This window comes from Anolis carolinensis, chromosome 1 (assembly GCF_035594765.1).
Source record: "Anolis carolinensis isolate JA03-04 chromosome 1, rAnoCar3.1.pri, whole genome shotgun sequence".
Lineage (NCBI taxonomy): Eukaryota > Metazoa > Chordata > Lepidosauria > Squamata > Dactyloidae > Anolis > Anolis carolinensis.
This window is the reverse complement of record NC_085841.1, coordinates 3249758-3266593: the sequence shown is the minus strand read 5'-3', so window position 1 is coordinate 3266593 and position 16836 is coordinate 3249758. Positions and strand designations below refer to the sequence as shown.

The 16836-nt window shown below is 43.6% G+C and overlaps 1 protein-coding gene across 4 annotated transcripts in view; it reads right to left on the bottom strand.

Annotated features, from left to right (window-relative positions):
* The window catches only part of ephx2 (epoxide hydrolase 2), a 95208-nt gene that overhangs the window by 56362 nt on the left and 22010 nt on the right, over positions 1 to 16836 (bottom strand). For all 4 annotated transcript variants that reach the window (XM_062969321.1, XM_062969310.1, XM_062969315.1 and 1 more), the window contains exons 4-9: positions 15461 to 15651; positions 13024 to 13146; positions 3293 to 3367; positions 3040 to 3135; positions 562 to 640; positions 79 to 113 (exon numbers count right to left, since the gene is read on the bottom strand). In XM_062969321.1, coding sequence (XP_062825391.1) covers positions 79 to 113; positions 562 to 640; positions 3040 to 3135; positions 3293 to 3367; positions 13024 to 13146; positions 15461 to 15651 — 599 coding nt within the window. The remainder of the gene's footprint in view (positions 1 to 78; positions 114 to 561; positions 641 to 3039; positions 3136 to 3292; positions 3368 to 13023; positions 13147 to 15460; positions 15652 to 16836) is intronic.

The window sequence follows — 16836 nt, the reverse complement described above, 5'->3', positions numbered from 1 at the left end:
TCGAGATCAATGCGATTGAGCACATGCCAGAGGTAAGCAGAAACGGCAAGGCGCCTCTTTCAAAGGCCATGGACTTACCTTGCATATTTCTTCCTGGGAGTATTCTTTTATATCTGCAACAGCAAAAAAAATGAATCATTTTTGTGAGCATAAATTGATTTTTAATGTTCCGAAAGCTGGAATTGGCTTCTCGGTGAGGGATAGAAGAGGCAAACTTTGCAAGGAAGGAGAATCAGAACAAACACGATCGCAGAGTTGGAAGAGAACCCAAAGGTCATCTAGACCAACATAATTGTGCCATGCAGAAAAATACAAACTCAAACCCTCCCAACAGATGTCCATGCAGCCTTTGCTTAAAAACCACTCCTCCATCACCTTCCTAGGCATCCTATATTTCACTAGAGTTGTAAGAGAACCTTAAAGGGCATCCAGTCCAGCCCTGTTCTTCCAGACAGGAAGACACCATCCAAGCCCTCCCGACAGATGGCCATCCAGCCTCTACTTTGAATCCTCCATGGACTCAAAGGCAAAACTGGGTCTGGACGCCAAACATCGGCTCACCTGGCGGAGCTGTGGAATCGCCGTAGCCTTTCATTTCCAAAGCGATCACACGGAAACCAGCATCAACCAGTGCGGGAATCTATAGAGGGGAGGGAAACAACAACTTTAAAGAGCAAGAATTCACATAATTTAACCCAGGCATGGGCCAACTTGGGTCCTCCAGGTGTTTTGGACTGCAACTCCCACAATTCCTAACAGCCTATCGGCTGTTAGGAATTGTGGGAGTTGCAGTCCAAAACACCTGGAGGGCCCAAGTTGGCCCATGCCTGATTTAACCCCTTCTTTTTACTCTCCTCAAGCCAAAAACTCTTTCCCGTCTTTCAAGGCCTTGGCAGTCACCACAGTCAGTCCTTGCCATATACAGTAGAGTCCCACTTATCCAACTTCTGCTCATCCGACGCCCAGGGCCGCCTTCCCTCACTCACTTGCTCACCAACCAGGCTGGGTCCGGGTTCTGTCACCACTGCCATCATCGCTACCGGGATCGGCCTGGGGAGTGAGTGAGTGACGGAAGGCAGGCAGGTGAGCGAAGGATGGCAGAAAGACCCTCCCTCCATTGCTCACTCGCTCACTCACCAGACCAGGTCCTGGTGCTGCCGACATCGCTGCTGGGACCTGGCCTGGTGAGTGAGCAAGGGAGGGAGGGCAGGCGAGCAAAGGAGGGCAGCAAAGGCCCTCCCTCACTCACTCATTTACTCACTCACTCACTCACTCACTTACTCACTCACCAGGTCAGGTCCTGGTGCTGCCGCCATCGCTGTCAGGACCCGGCCTGGTGAGTGAGTGAGTGAGTGAGTGAGGGAGAGCGGGTGAGTGAAGGAGGGTGGTAAAGGTACTCCCTCCTTTGCTCACTCACTCGCTCGCTTACTCACTCACTCACTCACCAGGTCAGGTCCTGGTGCTGCCGCCATCGCTACCAGGACCCAGCCTGGTGAGTGAATAAGTGAGGGAGAGCGGGTGAGTGAAGGAGGGTGGTAAAGGTACTCCCTCCTTTGCTCACTCACTCGCTCGCTTACTCACTCACTCACTCACCAGGTCAGGTCCTGGTGCTGCCGCCATCGCTACCAGGACCCAGCCTGGTGAGTGAATAAGTGAGGGAGAGCGGGTGAGTGAAGGAGGGTGGTAAAGGTACTCCCTCCTTTGCTCACTCACTCGCTCGCTTACTCACTCACTCACTCACCAGGTCAGGTCCTGGTGCTGCCGCCATCGCTACCAGGACCCAGCCTGGTGAGTGAATAAGTGAGGGAGAGCGGGTGAGTGAAGGAGGGTGGTAAAGGTACTCCCTCCTTTGCTCACTCACTCGCTCGCTTACTCACTCACTCACTCACCAGGTCAGGTCCTGGTGCTGCCGCCATCGCTACCAGAACCCAGCCTGGTGAGTGAGTAAGTGAGGGAGAGCGGGTGAGTGAAGGAGGGTGGTAAAGGTACTCCCTCCTTTGCTCACTCACTCGCTCGCTTACTCACTCACTCACTCACCAGGTTGGGTCCTGGTGCTGCCGCCATCGCTGTCAGGACCCGGCCTGATGAGTGAGTGAGTAAGCAAGGGAGGGAGAGAGGGCGAGTGAAGGAGGGTGGTAAAGACCCTCCCTCACTCGCTTGCTTACTCGCTTACTCACTCACCAGGTCGGGTCCTAGTGCTGCCGCCATTGCTGTCAGGATCCAGCCTGATAAGTGAGTGAGTAAGCGAGGGAGGGAGGATGGGCGAGTGAAGGAGGGTGGTAAAGGCCCTCCCTCGCTCGCTCGCTCACTCACTCACTCACCAGGTTGGGTCCTGGTGCTGCTGCCATCGCTGTCAGGACCCGGCCTGGTGAGTGAGTGAGTAAGCGAGGGTGGGCGAGCAAAGGAGGGTGGTAAAGGCCCTCCCTCCCTTGCTCGCTCACTTACTCACTCACTCACCAGGTCAGGTCCTGGTGCTGCCGCCATCACTGGGTGATGCATCACTGGGCGAGCAAAGGAGGGCGGCAAAGGCCCTCCCTCCCTTGCTCGCTCACTTACTCACTCACTCACCAGGTCAGGTCCTGGTGCTGCCGCCATCACTGGGTGATGCATCACTGGGCGAGCAAAGGAGGGCGGCAAAGGCCCTCCCTCCTCTGCTCACTCGCTCACTCACTCACCCATCCACCATGCTGGGTCCCGGCAGCCATGGCGGCAGCACCAGGACCTGGTCTGGTGAGTGAGAAAGAGCTGGAGAGCATGGGGAGCTGGAACTGACAAAGGGAGCTCATCCGTGCTCTCCCTGGATTCAAAACCGCAACCCTCAAGTCAGCAACCCAAACTTCAAGTCCGCAATCCTGCCAGCACAAGGGTTTAGCCCTTTGCACCACCTGGGACTCCTAGATCCTTGTCACATGGACTGTTTTAAAGCCAGGTGTCAGCCAACCTCTAGCTCTGCATTTTGTTTTTTTTCTGCCTAGGCTGAGTACTGTACATTTCCCCCTCAAACCACTAAACTTAGTAAATGACTAAAATGTGCCTCACCTGAAACCGCCAAGAAAGCCATGACTCGGGGAAGCCGTGGCAGAGGCAAATCACTGGACCGCTGCCCATCTCCACAAAGTGCAGCTGAGTGTGAGGCTGTGGGTGGAAGGGAGAAGGAAAAGGACTGAGCCAGAATCACAAAATAAAATGAGGAAACTGTATGTCTATGGGTGCATCTACACCAGGCACGTTTAGGGGCAAGACAGCCCCTAAATGAGACCCTACATTACAAATACTATCTTCCTGCAATTACCTTGATGGTCACGTAGCCGTGGGCCACATTCTCTGGTTCGCATGGCAATGGAAGGATTTCTTCTTGGTTGAGAAGCTGCAGAGACAGGGAATATAATGCCATAAGTAGTGACCCAGGGAAACTATGGCCCGAAAGCCAACTTCTGTCAATATTTCCACAAATCGATTGGTTCAATAGGTTTACATAATCATAGAATTGGTTCTTTGAGTCGAGCAAGTAAATTCTCATTAGATTGGGCCCTAAGGAGTGATTTGTTGTTGTGCTTTGATATTACAGTAGAGTCTCGCTTATCCAACGTAAACAGGCCGGCAGAACGTTGGATGAGCGAATATGTTGGATAATAAGGAGAGATTAAGGAAAAGCCTATTAAACATCAAATTAGGTTATGATTTTACAAATTAAGCACCAAAACATCATGTTATACAACAAATCCGACAGAAAAAGTAGTTCAATACACAGTAATGCTATGTAGTAATTACTGTATTTACGAATTTAGCACCAAAATATCATGATATATTGAAAATATTGAGTATAAAAATGCGTTGGATAATCCAGAATGTTGGATAAGCGAGTGTTGGATAAGTGAGACTCTACTCTACAGTTTTATTGTGTTTTAGCGTATTGTTTATTGCTTGTTGTTTATACTGTTTTAATTGTTTTTAATTTGCCTTTTGTTTTGTATTGTTATATTGTGTGTTGAGGCCTTGGCCTTTGTAAGCCGCATCGAGTCCTTCGGGAGATGCTAGCGGGGTACAAATAAAGTTTAATAATAATAATAATAATAATAATAATAATAATAATAATAGTTAATACTGTATATATCATGGACATTTAAATACAGTAGAGTCTCACTTATCCAAGCCTCACTAATCCAAGCCTCTGGATAATCCAAGCCATTTTTGTAGTCAATGTTTTCAATACATCGTGATATTTTGGTGCTAAATTCGTAAATACAGTAATTACAACATAACATTACTGCATATTGAACTACATTTTCTGTCAAATTTGTTGTATAACATGATGTTTTGGTTCTTAATTTGTAAAATCATAATCTAATTTGATGTTTAATAGGCTTTTCCTTAATCCTTCCTTATTATCCAAGATATTCGCTTATCCAAGCTTCTGCCAGCCCGTTTAGCTTGGATAAGTGAGACTCTACTGTATATATAAATACACATTTAAAAATATTTTAAATGGTAAAACTAGAATCCAACTTGCCATATTCCAGTATTTTAATTAATTTGTGTCCTGCCTCGAGGAGAGTTGAGTAAGAAATAAATTACTATTATGATGATGATGATGATTATGATGCCCTCTACAATCTCGGCAGCTCCTTTCCTACCTTTTCCATTTTGTCTCTTCACGCCGTTCCTTTCTTTCTATTGCTTTGTTTAGCTCTCAAAACCATGACAGAGGAGTCCAATGTTCACTCCAGTTTGAATGCTGGATTGCTCAATGAGTGCCAGTGTTCAAACAAAGAGCTAACAAAGCACTATCTTGAACTGAAGCAAGGAGCTACAGATAATATTATCTCTTCTATTGTATATATTGTATATCTATTGTATACCGGCTGTTAGGAATTGTGGGAGTTGAAGTCCAAAACACCTGGACGGAGGGCCCAAGTTTGCCCATGCCTGCACTACAACATGCGTTTTAATATTTACATTAAACTACTGGGGTGGGGGATCATGTAGAAGCATGGAGTTGAGTGCTATCAGTATACTGATGACACCCAAATATATATTTTTTCCATGCTTTTAGATAAGGATAGCATCACTCCTCTGAATGAATGCCTGGAGGATGAAATGGGCTGGATGAGGAAAAACACATTGAAACTGATTCCAGACAAAGTAGAGGTCCTAATCTGTGGACAGAGGTGTGTCAACCAGTTCTGGATCTGCAACTGGGTCTGCAGCTTGGGATTCTCCTGGATCTGTCTCTCCAAATGTCAGCCCAAGTGGATACAATGGTCAGGAGTGCTGCTTACTATCAGCTTCGGCTGATCTCCCAGCTGCAATCCTTCCTAGATTTGGAGGACCTGAAGATGGTTGTGCACACACTGGTAACCTCAAGGTTGGACTTCTGCAACACGCTTTACATTGGGCTACATTTGTACCAGGTTCAGAAACTCCAGTTGGTTCAAAATGTGGCAGCCAGCTTGGTTACAAGAACATCTAGGAGTCAGTGAGCATATTACACCTATCCTAAAAACACTCAACTGGATGCTCATTCTGTCAAGGTTAAAAATCGTTGCCCTGATTAATTGATGAGCCAGGTCTCACCTTCTTCTCACCAGTCAGACCACTTAAGCATCAGCGAAAGTGGCACCAACAAAGGACACCTCAGTCGTAAATTATCTGCTGATCCCAGCGGTACTATACATTTATTTACAGACTATATACAATACTAAACACCACCACTGTCAGGGCTCATGTTTCCCTGGCAAGGGCAAAGCATGGCGTGTCCTCTCAGCAAGCCAAATCTGTAATCAGTGCTAGCAGGCACCTCCCAACATTCCACAGTTCATGACAAATGTTCCATCCACTCAGACCACACCTGGAATACTGTGTCCAATTTTGGGCACCGCAGTTGAAGGGAGATGTTGACAAGCTGGAAAGCGTCCAGAGGAGGGAGACTAAAATGATCAAGGGTCTGGAGAACAAGCCCCATGAGGAGCGGCTTAAAGAACTGGGTATGTTTAGCCTGCAGAAGAGAAGGCTGAGAGGAGACATGAGAGCCATGTACAAATATGTGAGGGGAAGTCATAGAGAGGAGGGAGCAAGCTTGTTTTCTGCTGCCCTGCAGACTAGGACACGGAACAATGGCTTCAAACTACAGGAAAGGAGATTCCACCTGAACATCAGGAAGAACTTCCTCACTGTGAGAAGGGCTGTCGACAGTGGAACTCTCTCCCCCGGGCTGTGGTGGAGGCTCCTTCTTTGGAGGCTTTTAAGCAGAGGCTGGATGGCCATCTGTCGAGGGTGCTTTGAATGCGATTTCCTGCTTCTTAGCGGGGAGTTGGACTGGATGGCCCATGAGGTCCATTCCAACTCTACTATTCTATGATTCTATGATTCTATGATTCAGTTGAAACGGAAGTCTTGACCCATTGGCCCTGCAGGCAATCAATCAGGGCTGGCATGTCATTAACTCCTGTGCTCCTGGAAAGCTTGCCGGAACAGATAGACACAATCCAAACAGCAACAATTGATCTAACATTTCACACTCTAACAACAGACACACTAACAAATTCATCACCGGAAAGTGCAAGGTGGGTTGCTGTGAGTTTTCTGGGCTGTGTGGCCATGTTCCAGAAGCATTATCTCCTGATGTTTCACTCGCATCTATGGCACATATCCTCAGACCTCTGACGATGCCTGCCATAGATGTGGGTGAAATGTCAGGAGAGAATGCTTCTGGAACATGGCCATACAGCCCAGAAAACTCACAGCAACCCAATGATTCTGGTCATGAAAGCCTTTGACAACATAAAGTACAAAGTGTTGGTTTTGAACTTTAAAGCCCTACATGGTTTGGGTCCAGGTGATCTACAGGATGGCCTTCTACCCAACAATCTGCCCCAAACACTGAACTCCTCTGGATTTTCCATCAGCCCAAACCCGACTGGCTACCATCATCCAGATGCTCCCCTTTTCACAGAAGAAGACTGTGGAAGAACTTGTCCAAGGAAGAGATCCCATGGCAGCTAAATCAGAAGTTGGAATTTATGAAACTACTGAAGACCCATCTCTTCCATCAGAAGGCCAACCCAGTCTGTTTTAACTTGTGAATTTCATCCTGCATTTTATCAGTAATTTTAGTAATCTGCATTTTATCTATTTATATTTCTATATGCATTATAATAGTGTTATGTTTTATTATGTTGAATCCGCCTTGAGTTGTGAGGAGATGCAGGTAATAAATATATTATTACAGTAGAGTCTCACTTATCCAAGCCTCGCTTATCCAAGCCTCTGGATAATCCAAGCCATTTTTGTAGTCCATGTTTTCAATATATCATGATATTTTGGTGCTAAATTCGTAAATACAGTAATTACAACATAACATTACTGTGTATTGAACTGATTTTTCTGTCAAATTTGTTGTAAAACATGATGTTTTGGTGCTTAATTTGTAAAATCATAACCTAATTTGATGTTCAATAGGCTTTTCTTTAATCCCTCCTTATTATCCAAGATATTCGCTTATCCAAGCTTCTGCCGGCCCGTTTAGCTTGGATAAGTGAGACTCTACTGTATTACACTATGTCACAACATTCAAATTTTTTTCCGTTCCTAGTTTGAAAGTATTAATTTCTTTGCTAATTGCATTGTACAGTCTTTGAAAGTAGTTGTTCTACTCCAGGAACTTCATTTCTGTGGCCGCCACAAACTAGGTTGAATTGGTTGAGACCCTAAGAGATATTCATTGAAAACTATAGCAAAATGCTCATTTTAACTTGTAATTTTTTAAATAATATATAACATATAATAAAGATTATCTTTAAAAAAAACTACAGCAAAATGTGCTACAGCATGATGTCCCTCCCACGAAAATAAAGTTTTTGCAGTTGAATAAACTTTTCCCATGTTTTTTTATGATAGAACCAATTAGAGAATAATGACATTTATAATCTGGGAACAAAAATTTTGTTACATAGTGTTATGATCACAATGAATATCAGTCAATTCACAGATTCACAAATCTTCGTCAGCCATTCTTATATTGGGATAACTGGCTCCTTCCATCTCTGTGCAAAGACAATCCTCACTGAAGTTATCATACAATGTAGTCATTTTCTGTGTTTCCTTTCTAGTTGATTGTCAAGGATTCCCAATAAATAAAACTCTGTTTTCATCATGATTTTAACCTTCAACTGTTGTTACATAGTGTAATACAATGCAATTAAGAAGATCTAAAAGCCTGAGATAATCTCTGAGTCTCAAAGTGCCCTTTGTATTTTATATTTTTAAAATGTATTGCCAGCAAAAGCTGCCAAGTGCAAAGGTAGGCTGTCTGGGCCAATGCACAAGAGCAAAGGCAAATGTTTCCGCAGCTTTAGGTCTCTCTCTTGAGAGCAAGAGGCAGAAATCGCCTTCCGGAGATGAAGAAGATCCACTTTCCAAGAATCAGCTGCTACGTGAGCTACCTTTTGCAGAGCGAGGAAGATACTGTACAGCTTTTTTTGGTTTTGCTTTGTTTTGGCTAGAAAATGCTGCCGGTGCTACTGACAGATGCTTCAAGCAAGGGATTAGTATCAAAATCCATCCTTTTGCATTCAAGATAACGCACAGGCAAATCAGTATGGTTAACAATCTTGCTTTGATGCTGAAACATGCAGTTTCATGGAGTCATGGGAAGACCAGCCTCCTCCATATCTCCAGAATGCCCTGCCATTAACCAATGGTGCATCTACACTGTAGAATTAATGCAGTTTGACACCACTTTAACTGCCTTGGCTCAATGCTACGGGACCAGGGGAGGTGTACTTCTACAAGGTCTTTAGCTTTCTCTGTCAAAGAGTGCTGATGTGATGGCACATCCGAGCCTTTGGGAAAACTATAGTGTCTGGCTTTACTTGGGGGCTATTGGTATGATCCACTGTTAAGATCAAGACCCTTAACATACAGAGGCACTTTAGGCAAGGTGAAAAAATAGCCAAAATCAATTTACTGAAAACAAGAAGAACAAAGGGCTAACTCCACCCGGGACTATTATGAGACAGCTTAAAACAATACATTACAAAAGGAGATTTTGCTGGTTGCAGTCATCTCTCTGGAATCCTTGAAAGTCTTTTGCCTCTGATGCAAAGCGATGGATTATAAGCTGGTGTTTATTAACTGTCTTGAACTTCTACTTTGTGAAACTTAGCCTGACCATAAGCTTCTGTTGTCACTGGGACTGATGGTATATGAATACTGGTAAATGCAGAGTTTAGTGCTCAGGATGCTTGTTTTGGATTGCTAGGCCTAGGATTTCCAGATAACACCCAAGTCTCTAAGCACTGTAGCTCTATTGCAGAAATAAAAGAGTCTAGCAAGAGAACTCTGTGCAGGCAAATGGACTAACCAACTAAGGCTGGCCTCTAGGGCTTTTTTAAGCTCCACCCAAAAACTAATACAAATGGAGGTTATCTCTACACTAATGGGAAAACATAAACAGCGGGAACGAAAGCAAAGGAGAGGAAAGGCAGAACCAAGACTTCACAGCTGGTGTCTCACCAAACTACAAATCCAAGTTGGACAAGACCCCCAAAGACCATCCAGTCTGTGATGACTCATGGGCCATGTAGTCCCGTTCTGTTGTGACAGATGAAGAGGAAAACTTGGGTTTCCCACCGTTTCTGCCGGATTTGGAGCCCTTGCAGCTGCAAGATGTTTGCCCACAAGAAGTCAGCCAAACAAGCCTTGAGCAGAAATCTCCCCCATTTTCTCGCCGCCTTTATTATAATCAAGATAGAAGCGCTCGGGAGGCGACTCGCAGGAGCGCCAGGATTGCTGCCAGACAATTAGGTGATTAAGTCTGTTTCCCTTGGGAAAGTTTAAGGAGTCCTGCATCTGGACACAGAATAGGTTTCGTTTCTTGTTCCCCAGAGAAAGTGTTCTTTGGCGGGGAAAACAAGATCCTATATAGGTGTCTGGCCACAAGGATTCCATGCAGAGTCAATTCGTCAGCTCGTGGAGTGAGATCGTGTGTAGACTTCGTACTCCAGTTCCCAGCTCCTGAATCAAGTTCCCAGCCCTGCCTTGTTCCACGGATTTCTATGGACTCAGTTCTTGTTCCACGATTGCCTTGTTTCAAGTTGGACCTTGCCAAGTCTCAAGTCTTGCCTTGCCTTGCGTTTTAAACCACGGACCCTGTTTCTCGGATTCCAGCCTTGTTTTCCTTTCCTTCGGATTTACCTTAAGCCTCAAAGACTATGGACAGTTCCCCACACTATTGCTTGCCAAATAGTGTGTGTTTCGGTGAAGTGGATTATAACTTTGGACTTTAATATCATATATTGGACATTGTTTTCCTGGACTATATTTGACCTTTCCTGAAAGGTCTACTTCTGAACTATATTCTACACTTCTTTTTATTGACTTTATATATTTCTTTAATAAAGATATTAGATAGATTCTGGCCTCTGCGTATGGTTATTGGTGCTCTGCAGCCTGGGTCCTGACACAGTCCCACCTCCTTCTGCCAGGCAGGAAGACACAATCAAAAGCCCTCCCAACAGATGACCATCCAGAAGGAGATGCCACTGGACTTCAAGGAAGCCTATTCCACAACTGAAAAATTCATAACATAAGGAGGTTATGATTTTACAAATTAAGCACTAAAACATCATGTTATACAACAAATTTGACAGAAAAGTAGTTCAATGCGCAGTAATGCTATGTAGTAATTACTGTATTTACGAATTTAGCATCAAAATATCATGATGGATTGAAAACATTGACTACAAAAATGCGTTGGATAATCCAGAATGTTGGCTAAGCGAGTGTTGGATAAGTGAGACTCTACTGTAGTTGTTCTACTCCAGAAACTTAGTTTTTTGTGGCTGCCACAAAGTCTCTTGAATTGGTTGAGATTCGATGAGATATTCATTGAAAAACTATAGCAGAATATGCTGCAGGATGGCCCTCCGGCAAAAACAAAGTTTTTGCAGTTTACTGTATATACTCGAGTATAAGCCTAGTTTTTAAGCCCTTTTTTTGGGCTGAAAAAGCTCCCCTCGGCTTATACTCGAGTAAGGTTCCTGGCCAGCTTCTATTCATCAGGTCAGCTTATACTTGAGTATACAGGTATTCAGAGTTGGATAGTCTTATCTTATTAAAGTCTTATTATTATCTTAAATTACAGTTTTATATAAATATTCAAAAACATTTAACCTACTGATGCCTAAAATAATGCAATTTTATTAATATCTATTTTATTTTTCAAATTGACCCATAGCTGCTGCATTTCCCACCCTCGTCTTATAATCAAGTCAATAGGTTTTCCCAGTTTTTGTGGTAAAATTAGGTGCCTTGGCTTATATTCGGGTTGGCTTATACTCAAGTATATACGGTAATTCACTTTTCCCATGTTTTTATGATAGAACCAATTTGGAAATGACATTTATAACCCAGTAACAGTCATGTTATATAGTGTAATCTTTGGCAAAGTTTGTACACACTGAACCGTGGGAACGCAAAGGTATCATGACCTTGGCCATCTAGATCAGATTTTGTTGAGATATTTCAGATTTTGGAATTCAAGCTATGGGACGCTGAACATATATTATTTTCATGATTGGTGGAGAAGCAAGCTTCTGTTTCAATTGTTGTGTGTAATCCACCTTGGGAAGAGTCTTGGCTCGAAAGCAGCTTTGTATGAAGTGCACACACACTCCTGAGTCAGCCTTGCATGAAACCTGGAGCAGATCCAAACTTTTCAGTTGTAACAGATAATATTCCACTTTATCTGCCAACCTAAAGGAACCAGGGATTGTAGTTTGTTGACGAGGGATTTTTAAGTCTTCATCGCTTTCCCCATTGAACTAGCCTAGTATAGGAACACTTTAACAGAGAGTGCCTTACGCAACTAGAAAAATCAGGATTTGTAGCCATGGAAGTCAAAGTGATATCAGGACACTTCAATTATATAGTGCAAATCCAGTCCAGAGAATTCACCCTCACCATATGTGGCAGTCTTGCAAAAAGGCACAGAAATATTGGACTCAAATACATACGACTGCAGTGGCACAATGGGTCAAACCCTTGTGCTGCTGAACTGCTGACCTGAAGGTTGGCAGTTCGAATCTGCAGGATGGGGTGAGTTCCCATCTGTCAGCCCTAGTTCCAGCAATTTGAAAACATGTGAAATGTGAGTAGATAAATAGGTATTGCTTCGGCGGGAAAAGAGGGGGAAGCCTTAGCATTGAACGGTTGTGTTGTTAAAGTGCAAAGTATGGAACCCTGCGCAGACGGTCCTTAGAATGTGTTCTAAGGTGAAGGTCGGTCAATGCTACTTAAGCAACGTGCAGTCATTGAATTCTTGATGGCAGAAGGTGTCACCCCAAAGGAGATCCATCAGAGAATGCAAGATGTTTATGGTGATTGCATTGATGTGAGTACTTTGTGTCGTTGGGCGAGTAAGTTTAAAGATGTTGAGGTGGGAACATCTGACTTGCGTGACAAACAAAGAGTTGGATGTCCTGTGACAGCAACCACCGAGTTTCACAAGCAAAAGTTTGACAGATTGATTCAGGACGATCGTTGTATCACTCAGAGAGAAATTTCAAGCATAATTGGCATTTCACAAAAACGTGTGGGTCACATGATTGCTTTGCTTGTGCACAATGAGTCCTGTGAGATGCTGGTTGCGGAAACAGAGTGTCGACTTCCTCCGTGACAGCTTCAGAAAACATGTTCATCGTTGGCAGAAATGTATCCGTTTGTTTGGTGATGATGTGGAAAAGCTAATAGTGGTAGTTAAAGAACACATTCTAAGGATTATTTCTGTGTTTGATTTATTAAAATACTCCCATCCAAACCCAAGTAACGAAGGTGGAGGCATTACTTTTCATTCAACCCTCATATGATGAAACCAGAGTTTTTATTTGTTGGGAATGCTGTATGATCAACTTGGAAAACATGGAAGATGACTGCAATATATGATAACTGCAGCAAGAATATGCTCATAGATGGAAGGAACCACCTTCCAATGCAAAAAGGATGCCTCCCTGCAGAGCCTCTTACCTGAACGCCGGTCAGATCCTGCAGCTCCTTCAGCGCAGCTTCTTCACTTTGCACCAGGATGGTGGCCATCCCCATCTGCTTTGCAGGGACCAGGTTTGCACCAATGTCATCCAAGAAAATAATCTGGAGTGCAGAAGAAGTCCAAAAGGTTGGAGGACGAAATTCCTAAACCAAGAGGTCCCAATCTTTGGTCCTTCAGATATTTTTGTATTTCAGATACCAGACTGGATCTACACTGTCAAATACAATCCTGATTATCTGCTTTGATCTGGATTATAGGACAGTGTAGAAGGGGCCTGAGGGGTTCCCAAACTACATCCTGCAGACTGGATGCCATCCTCCAAAGTCATATAGCCAATCCTTTAGACTTAGATTTGCTCTAAGTCTGAAATGATTTGAAAGCACACAACAACAACAACTATCTTCATTAGCTTGATGTGGTCTTCCAAGGTCATTTGCCCAGTGCTTGCTCTAAACTTTAGACTTAGATTTACTCCTAGTCTGAAACTATTTGAAGGCACACAACAACAACAATTCTCATTTACTTGACTCTCATCGGCCAAATGCAGGCCCACACTTCCCATTGAAACATTGGTAAGTTTATGTTGGTTAATGTTGTTCTTAATTTTAAATATTGTCTTGTTCTTCATGGTTTTTTGTAGGGGTTTTTTTGCATTACAAATAAGACAAATGCAGACTGCACAGGAAAACATTTGTGTAGTTTTCAAACTCTATTGTCTGGTCCCCAAACAGTCTCAGGGACAGACCTCAGCTTAAAAGGTTTGAGGACTCCTGATCTACACTGTAAAACGAATGGAGTTTGACACTGCTCGATGCTATAGAATCAAGGGAGCTGCATGTTTACAAGTTCTTAGGTTTCTCTTCCACGGAATCCCATAGATTTGAACCATGGCGTTGTACTCCAAGGCTGGGAAGCACATCTGCACTTAACACCACACTCCATTCCAAGGTGAAATAGCAAAGCAGTTTATTGATGAATATATATGAAAAACAGTTCAGAAAAATAGAATAAAAGCCAAAGTCAAAATGTCAGAAATAGTCCAAGAGCAGCATCAAAAACCCAGGAATAAATCCACAACATGAGATTCAGGAAAAATCCTTAAAACTTGGAAGCATGGAACATGAGCAACAGGAAACATGGAACTAGAAATCCCACTGCAGACTTGACTTGGCAAGAGATGTATCCTCAAAAACCACCATTGACCAGACTGGCAAAAAAGACTTTTAGTCTTAGAATCATAGAGTTGAAAGAGACCTCATGGACCATCCAGTCCAATCTCCTGCCGAGAAGCAGGAAATCGCATTCAAAGCACCCCCGAGAGATGGCCATCCAGCCTCTACTTAAAAGCCTCCAGAGAAGGAGCCTCTACCACTGTGCGGGGCAGAGAGTTCCACTGCTGAACAGCTCTCTCTCACAGTGAGGACGTTCTTCCTAATGTTCAGGTGGAATCTCCTTCCCTGTAGTTTAGAGCCATTGTTCCGCATACTAGTCTCTAGTAGAAAACTTACTAATACAGACAAAAAATCATGCCTTCTCCCCTGAGAAACTAATAAGGACTTCTTGGCTAACAAGCGTCTTGACCTTCACAAACTCTGTTGAGCTGCCCTGTGTTGATAAAACATAAATCTCCTATCTAACTGCTCATTACACTGAGCATCTGGAATCTCCTCCTCTGAGCTCATCTCTGCTTCTGACCTTGCTTCCCTAGAGAACTGCCTTTCTGGAACTGCTCAGTTTCTGTACTTAAAATCTCTTACTGACTCTCCTGCTAGTCTGCAGGTCCAGAATCCCCACTGACCTCAGGTGCAGGCACAATCAAAGGTTGAACTACAACACATGGCAGTTAACATGGAGTCAAGCTACATTAATTCAACAGTGCAGGCTCATCTTGGGGTTGCTTTGAATGCGATTTCCTGCTTCTTGGCAGAATGGGGTTGGACTGGATGGCCCATGAGGTCACTTCCAACTCTATGATTCTATAATTCTATGAGAACGCATGAACAGCAAAACAGGAGGAGAAAGGGAGGACAGATAAGTTTGCCACCCCACAGGATGCTAAAAGATAATCACAGAACTTTAAGTTTGGCCACCGAAGTAGAATTAATGAAAACAGTGGAAGGTGATCAATATTTATTGACTGGTGGAAGAACGGGGAAGCATATGGCAGCATCCAGCTTTGTCCATATATATATAATATATATATATATCACTCATTCCAAACTTTGATCCTCTGTTTTGGACTCTGACTCCCAGAAGCCCCAGCTTGGCGAACAATCAGGAGATTTTTGGAGCTGGAGTACAAAATATCCTGAAGACCAAAGTTTGGAAAACACTGCTGTATATGGAAACACAGCAAGAACAATAATCTCCCTCCCTTGATCAGAGAGCAACAGTTTGCCATCGTTCACAACTGACCTCCTCGGGCTTTGCTTTCAGCTCCTTCAGGGTATATTCATATATCTTGGGGTCTGGTTTCTGCAGTCCGACCCGGCAGGACTCAATCACTTGGTCAAAGTATCTGCGCAGCAGGCAAAGGACCAGCCCCGTGTGCAGTCTGTTGGGGGAGTCATCGAGCCAGTTGTTGGTCAGGACAGCAATCTTGAAACCTGGAAAAGGGGAGAAAAGGAATGAAGGAGGAACAGGGCTCTCCAGGCAATGACAAACACCACCCTATTTATTACACTATGGAACACAGTTTTTGTTCCTGGGTTATAAATCTCATTTCTTAATTGGTTCTATCATAAAAATATGGAGAAAGTTTATTAAACTGTGGGATGGACATCATGCAGCACATTTTGCTATAGCATTGCAATGAATATCTCATCGAGTCTCCGTTGATTCAATATAGTTCGTGACAGCCACGAAAACAAAGTTTCTGGGGTATAACAACTATTTTCAAAGTAAGGACCACACAATTAAACAGGAAATAACACTTTCAAACCAGGAATAGATTTTTTTTTCAAATTTTGTTACATAGCGTAATCATAGTAAAAGTTAAAGGTTTTCCCCCGACATTAAGTCTAGTCGTGTCCGACTCTGGGAGTTGGTGCTCATCTCCATTTCTAAGCCAAAGAACCAGCGTTGTCCATAGACACCTCCAAGGTCACGTGGCCGCATGACTGCATTGAGCACTGTTACCTTCCCACCGGAACAGTACCTATTGATCTACTCACATTTGCATGTTTTCGAACTACTAAGTTGGCAGAAGCTGGGGATAACAGTGGGTGATCACCCCGTTCCCAGGATTCGAACTGCCAACCTTTTGGTCAGTAGGTTAAGTAGCTCAGTGGTTTAACCTGCTATGCCACCGGGGGCTCCATAGCATAATAATATAATGCAGTGGTTCCCAACCTTTTTTTTTTTTTTACCAGGGACCACTTTGACTAGTGACCACGTTGACCAGGGACCACTCTCCAACGTTAGTGCCAAAAGGGTTACGAATCAGTTTTTAGTTAACTTTAAATTCAATTTGGTTATTTGGGGTGCCAGTGCAGAAAACTGCATTGGATAGACCACATCAGCTCTAGTTTCTGATCCAGAACACATGCCATTCAATAGTGGTTTTTAAAAAGAGGATGTTGTTAATATTTTATGCATTTTAAATTATGTTTATTCAAATTATGGCCTGTTTAATCTGTTTTTAGTATGATGCTTGTTGTTTTTACTGTTGTTTTTATGAAGTTAATGTGATTTGATTGGGCTTGTCCCCATGTGAGCCGCTCCGAGTCTCTGTGGGGAGATGGAGGTGGCATACAAAAATAAAGTGATTATTTTTATTATTATTATTATTA